This window comes from Hypomesus transpacificus, chromosome 22 (assembly GCF_021917145.1).
Source record: "Hypomesus transpacificus isolate Combined female chromosome 22, fHypTra1, whole genome shotgun sequence".
NCBI lineage: Eukaryota > Metazoa > Chordata > Actinopteri > Osmeriformes > Osmeridae > Hypomesus > Hypomesus transpacificus.
Window position 1 is genome coordinate 324424 of NC_061081.1, and position 15652 is coordinate 340075.

Sequence of the window (15652 nt, forward strand, 5' to 3'; positions counted from 1 at the left end):
CTTTGTAGCCTTCCGACGTTTAGGTCCACTTCACACAGTTTCAAATTGTTATGAAATAACTCCATAATTATATCATCTGTACTGTAGGCTACTAATAAACAGACTGTTCAAACTCAGCTTCTGTTGAAAACTGGAGGTTTGGTTCTATAATTTGACAACGCTCAAGGACTCTCCACGCTGCGCATCTGGCCTAGTTGCGGGACTCGAGCTGGAGCACGATGACCATGCTTAAGTTTTCAACGTCATGGTAACAATATGCTAACTCTTAGGACTACTTTTGCAGTCTGACGGTGGTGTGGTACAGCATGAAACAGCTTCGGCAGCCTAAGGAGCCAGGCTTTGAAAACTGACCATTACAGTTAGAAGAATCAGATATTGAGTAAAAGTATCGTATATGTATGTGATAATAATATTTCCCAAAAGTATGATGTACAAGTAGGCCTACTGCTTAAAAAACGTAAAACTCTAAATAAATGTGGTAGAAATGTGTTAGGTGATTCTGTAAGGCAAATTAATCTAATAAAAAAGTGTATGGAGATCATACTGTTTTTACACATACAAATGTACTTAATCAGTATCAATCAATCAATAATTTATAAACGTTACATTTTTGTTTTTTTATACCTGGAGTAAAATTACTCCAATTTGGCTAAAATGTAGACGCAAGTTTTAGGATCAAGTTGCGCTCTCTAGTGTCTAGTTGAAGAAATGCCATAATAGGCGTTTGACAATGCGTTATGGTGAACAGCAGGGGGCAGCTATTCACTCAAAGTAATTTGTATTTCCGGAAATGCATCAAGAAGAAGAAAATTCACCCATGCAATCAAGTCTCGCGATACAGATCACACCGGGTATCTGAACGCGGGTGGCTGAGAAAGCAAGCGAATGAATCGCCTGTGACTAGCCCGTGCCTTTCATTATAAACAATAGGATCATACGTTTTAGCTCGAAGAAAGTTTTTAAAACAATCTCTGGTAGTGAACGTTGGGTCTTAGTCATCGATTAACTCACAATCTGGTTAGATCGAGGGAACAATTCGGTAAGAATGTCCGAAACTGGAAACGGCGCTGAACAGCGGGAAGAGCCGAGTGAACTTGAAGAAACCGGAGGAGTGGAGGTGAGATGGAGCAAAATATGAAACAATGCGGGCGCTATTGTTTTGAGTTGGTGTTACGTTACACGATTAAACGAGTGCTTCGTGTAATTTTACAAATCCGCTTGCCCGTAGCTAAGTTGTTATGAAACAAGTCAAACTTTCAATTGGTCAGCGAGGTTGAGTTGTAATGTTAGCCCTACCGCTAGCTTGCTAGCTTACATAGATAACAAACAGCTCTGGTCCATCTTCCCGGGAGAATGTGTTGTCACGCTACAGTAGGAGGAGGCCAGCTTGTATAACGACGTTCCAGCCTAGATCTAGGTAGCAGTAGCTAGCGCTACTAGCAAGCAGCTCGCCAGTCTTAATCTAAATTCGTCTACTTTTGTGAAGACAAGTTTTACCCATACGACCTACCGACCATTCACCCCAATGCATTGTGAAGGGACTAGTGACACTAATTTGATACTAGCAGCTAGTTCGATACTATTTAGAAAGCAACCCTTAACGGTTGATTTGGTCAATTTAAAATCTTGCCCTTTTGCCTAGCCATGAAGGCTTACATGCCTCATGTAACATGGCTTACAGATCTCCTAAAACGGAGCCGATTAGCTTCAAGCACAACTACTCAACTGAATAGTCTTTTGTAATACTGATAGACGGAGCGCATCGAGGTAGCGCAAGAAGTGGCCCAGATGTGGTCATATCAGTGCGTCTCGTGTATATACGGGAGTTCAGCCACATGATGGGGCTAGGCAGAAAGTGCGACAACAACAAATCCGAAAGTAGAGGAGCTTGCTTATAGTCCGATAACTTATTCCGATTCATGAGATAGCTCCAGAAACGCATTACCTGTGCATCAAATCACACATTGCGATAATCCCCTTGTTTCCAGGAGAAGGATGACGCCACCATTGCAGGAAAGGAGTCTTCTGGTGCAGGACAAGGGGAGGAAGAAGGATCCTCTTCTTCCCAAATCACACCTGAGGAGACACGAGGTTATGAAGAGAAAGTGGTGAGCTCACCCTTTCACCTCTCAAGTGTTCTCTGCATTGGTGGCCTCAAACTGTTGTGTTTTCTCCTCAACCCAGTGTGTGAACTCACACGCCCAAACAAATGCTCTTGTGTTCGCAGGAATCGGACCGTACCAACCGTTTTGAGTATCTCCTGAAACAAACTGAGGTGTTTGCCCATTTCATCCAACCGGCGGCTCAGAAAACGCCAACCTCCCCTCTCAAGATGAAGCCCGGGCGCCCTCGCATCAAGAAAGACGAGAAGCAGAACCTGCTCTCTGCTGGAGAGTAAGTTAATGCGATAAATATGGATTCCAGCTGTGTGCTTTTACTGTATTTCAAAAATGATAATTCCAATGAAATGTGATTTAAGGACGTTACTCAGTTGTCAAGAACTAAACGGGCTCATCTCTGACAGTAACCGCCATCGTCGAACAGAGCAGGAGGAGGATGAGGAGCTGTTGAGCGAGAACAGCAAAGCAACCGCCGTCTGCACCCGCTTTGACGACTCCCCATCCTGTACGTTCGCACAACCTTCCAGCCCCCCCCCCCCCACATGTTTTTACAGGAAACGTAGACAGTCTCCAAAAATACACGTCCAATGTGGAAAGAGTGCTCAACATGGTGCTAAATGTATGTTTTCCACCCACCTAGTTGTGAAAGCAGGTAAAATGAGGGACTACCAAGTCCGTGGTCTGAACTGGTTGATTTCCCTGTATGAGAATGGCATCAATGGCATCCTTGCTGATGAAATGGTAAGCAAGGCCATCTTTTTGCTTGGTTACATTTCTGTTTATTTGAGAAATAATGTGTGTATGTGGACAAGGGAGTTTGTGCAGGGTTTTTACCTGTGTGTGTGCGCACCTGGCTGATTTTGTGTGTGAAACATGCATACTTACAAGTATAAGCATGCCTGTGTGTTTGAGAGAAAGGTGGTGTTTGTTTTGCTCACTTCTGCGTGTTGTCCTCCAGGGTTTGGGAAAGACCCTACAGACCATCTCTCTACTGGGCTACATGAAGCACTATAGGAGCATCCCTGGGCCCCACATGGTCCTAGTGCCCAAGTCCACCCTCTACAACTGGATGAACGAGTTCAAGCGCTGGGTGCCGTCCCTCCGAGCAGTCTGCCTCATCGGAGACCGAGAAGAAAGGGTGAGCTTCCTTTAGAACTGACTGAGGGCGGGAAGGTCAAGTAATGACAGCTGTATTTACAGTTGAATTAGAGAATAGAAAATGCGATAGCACCAAGTTGTGAACTACATGTGCCAATGCACTGTATCCTTAACTTGACTGATGCTTAGAATATTGTTTGTTAACCGTAAGACAACCTCTTTATAAATGTGTAAATAAGACAGTGGTTGTACAGGAATATAACTATCGCAATGCAGCTTCAGTAAGACACACGGCTGTAGTGTAGGATTAGCAGTGTAGGAATGCTGATGTTAGCTAGCCTAGGTTTTGATACTTTGCCCACACTTACGTCTGTGTGTGTGTGTGTGCCGTTCCTCCTCTCAGACGGCCATGATCAGGGACGTCTTGCTTCCGGGAGAATGGGATGTGTGCGTCACGTCCTACGAGATGCTGATCATCGAGAAGGCAGTCTTCAAGAAGTTCAACTGGAGGTACCTGGTCATAGACGAGGCCCACAGGATCAAGAACGAGAAGTCAAAGGTGTGGGACAAGAGCCAAAACAACACCGTAATCTGTTCAAACTGTTGTTTTCCATTCCTTCGAGTCGTACATGCAGACAGTCACAGCTGGTCATAGGGTTTGGGTTACTGGTCTGTCAGTCCTCATGGGGTTTGTCGGGCCTAACGGGTCTGTGTCTCTGCCCCCAGCTGTCTGAGATCGTCAGAGAGTTCAAGACCACCAACCGCCTGCTGCTGACCGGCACCCCACTCCAGAACAACCTCCACGAGCTGTGGGCCCTGCTCAACTTCCTGCTGCCCGACGTCTTCAACTCCTCAGAGGTGAGAGAGAGATAGAGAAAAGAGAGGGGAGAATAGGGAAAACATACTGGTGTGTGTGTGTGGGGAGAGAGATATGCATACACACAGTGAGAAAGGAGAGATCATTTCTGTTTGGTTCAATATGCAGTGCACACAGCACAAGGATTTATGTGGACTCATTCCGAATTTTTGTTTTGAAAGGACTTTGACGCCTGGTTCGACACCAACAACTGCCTGGGTGACCAGAAGTTGGTGGAGCGTCTTCACACTGTGAGTGAAAGAAAGGCTCTTTTGCACATTGACAACATGCATGATTGGTTACTCTCTTCCTCGTGGCCCTTGGCTACAGTTGCCCTTGGCTACACTTGCTGACAGAGTGTGCATGTTTGTAGGTACTGCGTCCATTCCTGCTGCGTCGTATCAAAGCGGACGTGGAGAAGTCGCTGCTTCCTAAGAAGGAAGTCAAGATGTACGTGGGGCTGAGCAAGATGCAGAGAGAGTGGTAAGTGACCCCAGCCTACCCAGGGTTTGTTTACCTGTTAGCAGGTACATCTAAGGTAGATCTAAGAGTTCATTCAACTGTGACTTGGCAGAAGTCTTAATGTAATTATGATGTTTTCAATAACAAGGATTCTGTCCAATTCCTTCTATATATGGCCCAAAAAATGAGTGCCCAACCAAAGCAACATGCACAAAACCTTTTTGGTCCCTGTTCTCGCAGGTATACCAAGATTCTGATGAAGGACATCGACATCCTGAACGCAGCAGGCAAGACGGACAAGATGCGTCTGCTGAACGTGCTGATGCAGCTCAGGAAGTGCTGTAACCACCCCTACCTGTTCGACGGCGCCGAGCCCGGCCCGCCCTACACCACCGACATCCATCTGTCGGTCAACAGCGGCAAGATGGCCGTCCTGGACAAGCTGCTGCCCAAGATGAAGGCTCAGGGTGAGTGGAGTGTCTTGGTTTCACATATACGGATGCTATCCGCTGTCCTCTATGAAGGAACATACACTTCGACAGCGTATTTGAACAGCAGGTTTCTGTCCTAAGAGGTTGAAGGACAGGAAGTGATGTTGCACAGTTTGTAGAAGCCCTCCAGCATGGCTCACCTCAAAAGGCCAAGTTGGGTAGCTGAGTATGATTGACAGCTGTAAGCCCTTCCTCCCTCTAGGATCTCGTGTGCTGATCTTCAGCCAGATGACCAGGATGCTGGACATCTTGGAGGACTACTGCATGTGGAAGAACTACGGCTACTGCCGCCTGGATGGACAAACGCCCCACGAGGAACGACAGGTAAGACAGACACTTTTTAGGCACTACCGTGTCCCGTTTGTAAATCCATTTTGGTTCTGGAAAGACTTCAGACGCCGACTACGTGGTTGAACTTTGAGGACGGGAAGAGTAAAAATGTTTTCACGTGCCCCCCTCTCTCTTGCCAGATCTCCATCAACGCGTTCAACGAGCCCAACAGCAGCAAGTTCCTCTTCATGCTGAGCACCAGGGCGGGGGGTTTGGGTATCAACCTGGCAACCGCTGACGTGGTCATCCTCTATGACTCTGACTGGAATCCTCAGGTTGACCTGCAGGCCATGGTCAGTAGCCCTCATATATATTTAAGTGTAGTAAAGCATATTGTTTACATATTTTTGTGGTGCCAGCATTTTTCTATTTCTTGATTGTCCAAGGTTTTGAGTCATGTATCTGTAATCAAGACAATCCAGGACTAACCAGCCAAGTTATTGATTGAGCAACTAAAGACGACTAGCATATTTAAAGTGTTAATAGTTTATTGAAGGAGTTTTTTTCAGGCAACTGTGAATCATCTGAATCCTGATTGGTTCATTTTTCCGTGTCCCTCAGGACCGAGCCCACAGGATTGGTCAGCAGAAGCAGGTGCGCGTGTTCCGCTTCATCACAGAGAACACAGTGGAGGAGAGAATTGTGGAACGCGCCGAAATGAAGCTCCACCTCGACTCCATCGTCATTCAGCAAGGTAACCACACCACTTCTGCTCCAAACTGGCCACCCATTTGACTGTGTTTACTCAGGATCACTATAAAACAGATGTTGGCCATTTTGGATCTGGCCATGTCAGTGTATTTAAGTAGTTATTTTGAGTTAATTTGAGTATTATAGCAGCTGAGGGTTGTGTGTGGGGGATGCAGGTCGGCTAGTGGACCCCAACCTCAACAAGCTGGGCAAGGACGAGATGCTGTCCATCATCCGCCACGGCGCCACCCACGTCTTTGCCTCCAAGGAGAGTGACATCACGGACGAAGACATCGACGAGATCCTTGAGAGAGGAGAGAAGAAGGTCAGGATGAAGGCTACAAAACAGTTTTTATATCAGAAATTCCATTTATTGGATCAGTGAAACCTCTCCAGCTCCTGTGTTGAATGTCTGTGTTCATGTCTGGTCCCTCCAGACCATTGAGATGAAGGAGAAGATGGAGAACCTGGGCGAGAGTTCTTTGAGGAATTTCAGCATGGACACGGAGAACGCCGCGGCGTACACAGTGTACTCCTTCGAAGGAGAGGACTACAGGGAGAAAAAGAAGGTACCGTCTCTTTAAGGCTCCAGGCTCCGCCTCTTCATTTCCATGTCTTCCAGGCCCTATGTAAACCGTTGGCATTCTGCTCTTGTAGGTTATTACAAACTGGATCGAACCGCCCAAGAGAGAAAGGAAGGCTAACTATGCGGTGGATGCCTACTTCCGAGAGGCCCTTCGCGTCAGCGAACCCAAAGCACCCAAGGTGAGACACTTCTCCATACCGCCCCCATCAGGGCAGGTGGTGTAAGCACACCCTGAAAGACGATTACCCAATGCTCACCACCAAAAATACATCTCTGGCCCTTGTAGAAATATATGTAACCTCCCCCTCCCTTTCCTCCATCTCTCTTGTAGGCTCCTCGCCCCCCCAAGCAGCCCAATGTTCAAGACTTCCAGTTCTTCCCCCCTCGTCTATTTGAGCTGCTGGAGAAAGAGATTCTCTTCTACAGGAAGACCATTGGTTACAAGGTCTGTCCAGTGTCCCCTGGCCTCTGCACTTCTCTGTTTGTGGTATAATGTCTCGAAAGAGAGCAGGGTGAAATGCAGAGTGTTTATAAATCTGTGTTTCTATTCAGGTTCCTCGCAACCCAGACCTCCCCAACTCTGCCCAGCAACAGAAGGAGGAGCAGGCCAAGATTGACGATGCAGAGGCCCTATCAGAGGAGGAGCTTGAGGAGAAGGAGAACCTCCTCTCGCAGGTATATGGTGTCCAGGGCAGACTGTACTTATCTGCTCAACATGGTTTCATTCGTGTTTTTGTTGTTGTTGTTGTTTATGCACACACTCATTGACAATAACTTGCACCCAGGGCTTCACAATTTGGAACAAGCGTGACTTTAACCAGTTCATCAAAGCCAATGAGAAGTGGGGACGAGACGACATCGAAAACATCGCCAGGGAGGTAGAGGGAAAAACCCCAGAAGAGGTCATGGAATATTCTGGTAAAAGCAACAAAAAAGTCCTTCAGCACCCAAAACAACCATTTTTTTGTACCCATTGAGGACTTTACAATGTCCCTGAGGACCATCACAGAGGGGGAAGAGAAGCTCTGTCCTAAACCTGGAGCGCTGGTCCCTCATCCTCGCTGAGGATCCTGTCAGGGGGGAAACGCACTCCCTCGAAGAGAACGCGTCCGTTTACGTGGATGAGTAGCATGGCCTCAACTTGTCTGTGTGTTTCTTCTTCTCCCAGCGGTGTTCTGGGAGCGCTGCAACGAGCTGCAGGACATCGAGAAGATCATGGCCCAGATCGAGAGAGGAGAAGCCAGGATCCAGAGGAGGATTAGCATCAAGAAGGCGCTCGACTCCAAGGTAGTTGAAGCCAACACTGTCTTCTTTTTAAAGGCATCATAAGCAGTGTTGAATGTAGTTGCACTTGTACTGGAAAACCAAATGGCAAACAAAACTTAAAAAAAAAAATATATATTTAAACCCAAATCCCTCTGTCACCTCCCCCTAGATTGGGCGATACAAGGCCCCATTCCACCAGCTTCGTATCTCCTACGGCACTAACAAGGGCAAGAACTACACGGAGGAGGAGGATCGCTTCCTCATCTGCATGCTGCACAAGCTGGGCTTCGACAAGGAGAGCGTCTACGATGAGCTGCGCCAGTGCATCCGCAACTCGCCCCAGTTCCGCTTCGACTGGTTCCTCAAGTCCAGGACCGCCATGGTGAAAAGTTTGTTTATGTCGAAGTCATAGTGTCATTTTATAATTCGTTCTGAGTTGTTTTGGGGTTAATGTGTGTGTGTGTGTGCGCGTGTGTGTAGGAGCTCCAGAGGCGATGCAACACTTTGATCACGCTGATTGAGCGAGAGAACATGGAGCTGGAGGAGAGGGAGAAGGCAGAGAAGAAGAAGAGAGGACCCAAGTCTGGCTCGGTAAGAAGCTGCTGTCACACCACCCTGCCAGCAGGACATGAAGATACACTCACCCTAACCCCTTCTTAAAACTATCATGTCAACAAATGTGCCTTACAGTTGTTAGTAGAGACAGAAATTCACCATCAGTTTTTTTTGTAATCTTGTGTCTTCTTCAGACCCAAAAACGCAAGTCTGAGGGGACCCCGGACGGACGGGGGCGCAGGAAAAAACTCAAGCTGTGATGCAGCGAACGTCAGGTGCCCGAGGAAGGAAGAGAGAGGAGAGAGCAACAAGATAGCTAGTCGTAACGTCTGTTGCATTTTTTTTTTTACGGGTCGTGACGATGTACTGTACAACAAAAAAATTCCCCTCAGAGGACTAAGCTTCTTTGCTTGTAGGTCGGCTCGTTCTAGGTAAGGTTTAGTTGTTCGCAGGCCTGCCTTGTTAGTGACTCAACCCCATAACTGCAGCCGCACTGGGTTATTTTGTTTTGTTTATTTTCTACCTTTTTTACTAGTACTTGAGGTGATATAATAAATGTATTTATGCCTGTTTGGTTGTGCACCACATTCCCTTTCCTGTAACAATGTGTCCCTTTTTTATTTTGAAGAACCTCATTTGTTTTTCTTTACCTACAAGGGTTGAAAATGTGTCTTTTTGGAATATGTCTCAATAAACTACCACTGTTTTTTAAAAACTGCTGACAGAATGGTATCTTGGTGAATATAAATCCTGAAAGTTAGTATTAATGTTTATTTAATGAAAGTTGGCTTGTACATGTCCAGAGAGGTTAATATCAGAATCCCCTGAAAAGTATAAATACCTATTTTGTGTATGTTAATATATATTCTCCTTAATCTCAATATTAAGTTTGTGGACCACAGGCTGTGATTTGATGCTCTTCAGAATCACACGAGGAGCTAAGAAAAATGTGAGGAAAGGAAAGTGGCAGAGAAGTCGTTTCCTGCCTTGTCTGCAAAGCAGCATTAGCTTTAGGACTGCCCTGTTATTTCAAAGTATGTTCTGGAAATATTATTCCTGGATGATGACAGATCACACAGTAAACAATGGGAGCCATCTGGCAGCTCAAGACCCCAGTCTAAAACAAAGTCAACTTGGCAAATCTCAAGTAGGCTTCGGTGGTATTGCCAGATCTGACTAATTGACAGGCAGGAATGTCTGCATTTACATGCAGGCAAACATGCACAGCAACTACACTCGTTACTGGAACCACTGCACAAGTTGACTGTTCAGAAGAAACAAAAGCTAATTTAATCCTGATTGTTCCACATCATCATCAATAATTGCTCACACATGTGGGTAAGTCAAGACTTACTGAGCCACAGGTGTGTCCAATTATTGACAAGGAGTTGTTACACCTACAGTTTGTTTTGCCACATTGCCATCTGCAGGTCCAATAATGTCCACAGAAGGACTGCTGATGGTTTCACTGATGATGCTACAAAGCGTTCCTTCTCTCCTCTAACTGTCAGTACCAGCCTCAATCCCAATTTCTCTTACCCTCCTCACAAAGCATGACACTGAAACGTATGGCTGGTTCCCAAAACATCCAGTTTTCCATATTCCAGATCAATAAACCACATCAAGCCCTGATGTTTCCTACTATGACCGCTCCCACTTCTCTCTCACCCAGACAACCATTCCTGTCTGCTCACCAGCACTACCTTTGATGCACCAACCTCACCTCACACGACCCCAGTATTCCATACCTGGCATGCTGTTCTAGTGTTGCAGACTATTTGCATCTCCCTTCCTCCTTTTGTTCCTCTCTGTGACGCTCTCAGTCATACACAGAACAAAAGCAGGGAGGGTGAAAAGAGGAAGAGGGACCTCAACAAAGCAGAGGCCTCTAGAGATGAAACACAATGTGTTCATATGTGCTTCAGCAGAGGCAGGGGCTCAGTTAAGTAAGTGGTTGAAGGTCAATGATTCTTATTCAGGATGTATATTTATATGCCCTAATGACCAAGCCTAGGACTAGACTTATTCATGACCTGAGAAGTTCAGGTCTGTGTTGCAGATGTTGATGGAAAACGCTAAAACGATTTCAGAAAAGTACATTTGTATTTGGCAGTTATAGTTGGCGTACATCAAACAAGGCATTGACGTGATCACAAAATTGATAAAACACCAATTTGATTGAAATTGGTCTGGAACATTCTACATCTATACTAATTGGCACATGTTAACTTATATACTGTCACTTGCATAAAACAAAGGTAATAATTTTAAGTTGGTTATTGCTTTCTAGGTTACAGAGCACAGAGTGTTGAGTTTTTTTAATTTTCAAGTTTCACCAGGGTGTCTTAATACCTTTTTTTTGTTTGCATTGTCCTGTGGAGATTTTCAATATTCTACACATGCAAGTATGTACACAGGCAAGTCATGCTATGCACATAGGTATGCTTTTAAACCGCATTCTCAAAGACCTGTAAAAAGATGTATAAAAACAAATTCTGAATTAATAGTTACGTTTCTCTCATTTGACTAAAATGACATAATACAATCCCTTTGAATAGCACCATTATGGTATGCTGCAGTGGGTACAGACATGAAGGGCTTTTAAAACGCACAGCAGTGCATCGTCAACATCACGTTACAAAAATACAAGAATTTATCACAACAGCATTCACTAGACAGATAACCTCCGCTTACATAACATTTAACACATGGCTGTTCCTCTCAACATAAAAAAAACATGAAATAATACAATGATTGACAATGAGTGATGATGGTAAAAACACCTCGGTAAAGTTGTTTTCTCCAGGGAAAACAGGGGACGCAAAAACACCAGAGCTGTTAACTCGTAAGGCTACCTGTGCTGAAGACATGCTGTATTTCAGAAGATTCCTCTGGGTTTTTCCAACTCAAGCACAAACAGTAAATGGGCAGCGGGGAGGGGGGGGGGGTGTTCTTTACAATTGGGCAAAATGAGGCAGAACGGGATTGGCGCTAGGACAGCAATTCCAACGCGTGACTCTTTGCATTTAAAAACTATAAACAAGACAAACAGGTGGTACAATTGAACGAGTGGTGTTATTAAATGAAGCCTGTGTTTCTACAGAGGGGCTGTTTACATGAGAGGCAGGATACACTTCATAGTGGGTCAGGCAGCCTGGCAGAACGCCAGCTCTTTACAAGCCCAGCACGAATGCACTCACACATATTGCATTTGTAGTAACCCTCGTCCATATAGTTGTACTGTCCAGAGTGGTGGCTGTATGAGCTGTCTTCAGTGCTAAGGAGAGTGAGGTTTGTTCGTTTGTTTTAACTTAGAAGGCACTGTGGTGGAGAAAGGAACAGTCAGTTTTCTTTTCAGAGGGGGTCTGCAGGGAAGGTCTGGGTTATGTGTGTGTGTGTCTGCGTGTGTCTGTGTGTGTGTGTGTGTGTGTGTGTGTCTAGACCTCGGAACTATCCGAGAATTGCCTCGTGCTCGTCGTTCCGCCGCTGCAGCTGCTCCCGCCGTAGGCGGAGCTGGAGGAGGTGGCGTAGGGAGGGAACTGGCTCTCCTTGTCCCGCCTCTTGCGCCGCACCAGCAGGATGACCACGATGGCGACCAGGCAGATGAGGAGGATAAGACCGGCCAGCCCCACCAGCATGGGCAGGGTGGAGGTGTCCAGGGGCTCCCTGCCGGAGCTCCCCAGGAGGGGCCGCTCCAGGAGGGGCTGGCGCTCGCGGCTGGGGGTCCAGGGCTGGCGCTGGCTGACCACCATGCGGTCGGAGCGATCCAGAGCGATGTGCTGGATGTTGGTGCCCCGGCTGGCGTCCACACCAATGTCCTGGGCTAGGGCGGGGGCGGAGGGGGCGGCTCGGCGGCTGCGGCCCAGGGAGGAGGTGCCGATCTGGGGCTGGGGGTCCACGGAGGACAGGCTGTGGCGCTGGTAGTCCAGGCTGCGCTTTCCGATGCTGCGGTTGGCGTTATCTCTGGAGCGGACGGTATAGATGGTGTGGATGAACCACTCTCGACCGGCAGCCACCTGGCAAAACCATAAAGAGGCTTGAGCTTTTGATGAACGCTTCTTCTACACCTGAACGTTAAGTTGTAGGTGTCAGCTAACATGTGCATGCGGTTTCTGTGAGCATGTTTGTGCATTTGTTTATGCATGTGTCTGTAAGATATATCTGTGCGAGTTAACTATGTGTGTGTGTGTGTGTGGGGGGGGGGGGGGGGGTTGTGTGTGTGTGTTCCTACCTGGAACAGAGGGGAGGAGGACAGGGTGAAGCCGTCAGAGCCAGGCTGTCTGACCAGAGGAAGGGCCCCTGGGCTGTCCAGGGCCAGGGTGGCTTCAAACAGGACGTCTCCAAACGCAGAAGCCTGGGTCTCTGGCTGGGCCTTGTCCTGGGGAAGACACACAAACACACACATTAGAAAAACAATCCATCAACATGTACAGATGAGCAAAAACAGCCCGATTCTATCTTGGGGAAAAAGATTCACTGACTGCCACGTTTTAGGTGACAGTTGTTTAAAAAAAAAAAATACACAGACCTACACAATAAACCCCCCCACACAGGGTACCACATGGACCACATAGATACAGAGGTATAGGTGCATGTCGGATGATCTTACCAGGATCTTGAACCTGTAGAGCAGCGAGGGAGCGTCCGCCAGGCAACCATACTCCTTGTTGGTGGGGTTGTACTTGGGCACGTATCCATCCGCCCCAGTGCACAGGAACACCTTCTCGATGCTGCAGGTGAACGAGTCTCCCAGGTTCTGGACCGGGTCCACCATGACGCGGCCGTAGATGGACGAGCCTGGCGGAGGAGGGGAAGGAGGGCGTGAGGATGAGAGGAGGATAAGGAAGTAAACAGGAAGTAGGAAGAGGAGGGAGGGGCCAGGACTGAACTAACGAAGGTGGCTCTATGTTCAAAAATAAGTCTGCAGAATGGGGGCAGTAACCAACTGCCGGATCGTAACAGTCTGAATAGATTCTCCTTGGTGTAGTGTCTCTCTAGAGCCACTAGGGGTCCTTTCCTACCTTCTGAGAAGGCGGCGTCGGATCCCTCTCCAAAGCCCATGGAGCCGTCAGACAGCCACAGCTCCCTCTTAGACAGCAGGAACATCTGGGTGTTGAGACTGAACTCTGCTGCCACTGGGTCACTCACCTGAGGAGGAGAGGACAAGAGAGAGGAGGAGGGGAGGGGGAGAGGAGAGGGGAAGGTGGAGGGTAGGGGGAGAGGAGAGGGAGATGAGAGGAGAGGAGGGTTGCCCAGAAAAGAGAGACATTTGCATTGGATCGAGAACGAAATTGCCTGCTACAACAATACAATGGAACCCCCTTCCTGTATCAATGTTAGCCACTAATCCAACCCCATTACTCCTGTCACACCCTTATCCTTCGGCAGACACGTTAAGGAGTGCTCCACTGGGTCTCAGGGGGAGGAGAGCAGACCTGCTGGAAGCGGATGTCCATGTCGAAGGTGAGGGGCTCTCGAGGGTGGCACACAGGGGGGAGGCTGTACTCGCCGCTGGGGGAGGCGCTGCAGGGGATCAGCTTCACCGTGTAGGTGCCAGAGTAGTCACGCACCTGTGGAGAACAGGGGAACCACAAGTACTCACTGAGGACCCTCGTGACCCATGGAAGGTCTATTCGTTATTAATTAACTACAAACAGAGAAAAAGCTAACGATTGAATAAATTCATGCAAAAGTCATAAAAAAATGTATGTAAGTATAGATTCCTTGTAGGATGTTCTTTTAGCATTGACTTGTTTGTACCAAAGTTTCGAATAGAGCCAGACATTGAAAATTGTTGTTATGGTGTATCTTTTTCAGGCTCTAAATCAAGCGAGTGGCGACTCACAGCAAAGTCTGAGACAAAGGTCCACTGCTGCATGGGCTGGTTGTAGGTGGGCTCAGTCCGGACCAGGGACAGGGTGAAGGTCAGCCCTGGGTGGTCCGCACACATCACCATGGACGACAGGCCTGTTCCTGGACACACACACACACACACAATGATTTGATATACCCAGCCATGTTCATGAAACCCATAGACTCATGTTTCTGAAACTTCAATAAAACAAAGAAAGTTGTAATTCAACTCATGACTCATCATTTCATAATTTACAGCCGAAATATTATGACGTTTTCAGACACCTTGCAGGGAATGTGTAAGGTGAGTCACATTTCTATTTTATGGCACACAGGAAGAGAAGCTCCTTAACGAGAGATGCCAGAAATAGCGGCGGGTGATCTGGGTCACTGTGCAACCCTATAGGGACTGGCTGTATAGAATGACCACTGGGTGGTTTCATCGCATGTGACTGTGTTTGTGTGTTTTGTATTCATAAATGTACATGTTATTAAGTATAGCTGACATAGGTTTGTAAGTACATGTGTGGCTGTCTGTGTGTGTGTGGTACACTGTGTGTGTGTGTGTGTGGTACACTGTGTGTGTGTGTGTGTGTGTGTAGTACACTGTGTGTGTGTGTGTAGTACAATGTGTGTGTGTAGTACACTGTGTGTGTGTGTGTGTGTAGTACACTGTGTGTGTGAGTGTGTGTGTGTAGTACACTTTGTGTGTGTGTGTGTGCGTACCTGGGTGGGACATGACAAAGAGGCCCCTGTAGCGAGCCTCTGTCTTGAAGTTGACCACCAGACGGCCCTCCTCGTTGATCCTCATGCTGGTGGGGTACATGGCTCCTAGAGGGTCCACAGGCACACAACATGTTCAATACCACAGATGACTTAAGTAAATAAGTAAGTAAGACTTTATTTATATAGCACATTTCATACAAGAATTGTAGCTAAAGTTGCTTTACATAAACTTAACATATGTAGCAACAACCACCTCTCCCTGCCACTGATAAAAGGAAAATAACAACAAACGAATTATCTGAATTTTTTATTTGCAAAAATTTTTCATAAAAGTGCGACTGTAGTACCTCGTCTGACCGGTAGAGGGAGTGTTTGGTTCTGAGTGTACCTTGCAGTTCTGCCTCTGGCGGGCTGCCTATGCCCTCCTGCCACAAGATGGCGGTGTCGTAGACGAAGGTGAGCTTGAGCTCGGACTGCAGGTCAAAGTGCTGCCAGCCGCCCACGGCCACGGGGGAGTGGAACACGTAGGAGACAAAGAGGGGCACGCGCAGGGTGACGTAGGACTGCACCAGGTTCAGCACCTGGAGGTGGAGAGACAGGGTCAGACTGGACTGGACTG

General features: G+C 47.2%; 2 protein-coding genes across 3 annotated transcripts in view; one reads left to right on the forward strand and one right to left on the reverse strand.

The window, feature by feature from the left end:
• The first annotated feature begins 833 nt into the window (after positions 1–833).
• smarca5 (SWI/SNF related, matrix associated, actin dependent regulator of chromatin, subfamily a, member 5) lies at positions 834–9169 on the forward strand. 2 transcript variants are annotated; one of them, XM_047045701.1, is made up of 24 exons: positions 834–1117; positions 1989–2108; positions 2228–2394; positions 2480–2625; positions 2761–2861; positions 3079–3258; positions 3622–3777; positions 3945–4076; positions 4257–4325; positions 4448–4557; positions 4777–5003; positions 5230–5351; positions 5498–5650; positions 5919–6051; positions 6224–6372; positions 6485–6616; positions 6705–6812; positions 6965–7078; positions 7186–7308; positions 7419–7551; positions 7802–7920; positions 8069–8281; positions 8380–8490; positions 8649–9169. In XM_047045701.1, exons 1-24 carry the CDS (start codon positions 1046–1048, stop codon positions 8712–8714), a joined length of 3156 nt encoding a protein of 1051 aa, XP_046901657.1. In that variant the 5' UTR covers positions 834–1045; the 3' UTR covers positions 8715–9169. The 2 variants fall into 2 exon arrangements, with proteins under 2 accessions (XP_046901657.1, XP_046901658.1); XM_047045702.1 differs by having other exon boundaries at positions 2525–2625.
• A 1369-nt stretch (positions 9170–10538) lies between these two features.
• The window catches only part of frem3 (Fras1 related extracellular matrix 3), a 33858-nt gene continuing 28744 nt past the window's right edge, over positions 10539–15652 (reverse strand). Inside the window, exons 17-24 of the mRNA XM_047044688.1 lie at positions 15422–15614; positions 15034–15138; positions 14300–14427; positions 13890–14024; positions 13476–13602; positions 13064–13251; positions 12686–12832; positions 10539–12470 (exon numbers count right to left, since the gene is read on the reverse strand). Coding sequence (XP_046900644.1) covers positions 11892–12470; positions 12686–12832; positions 13064–13251; positions 13476–13602; positions 13890–14024; positions 14300–14427; positions 15034–15138; positions 15422–15614 — 1602 coding nt within the window. The 3' untranslated portion in view covers positions 10539–11891. The remainder of the gene's footprint in view (positions 12471–12685; positions 12833–13063; positions 13252–13475; positions 13603–13889; positions 14025–14299; positions 14428–15033; positions 15139–15421; positions 15615–15652) is intronic.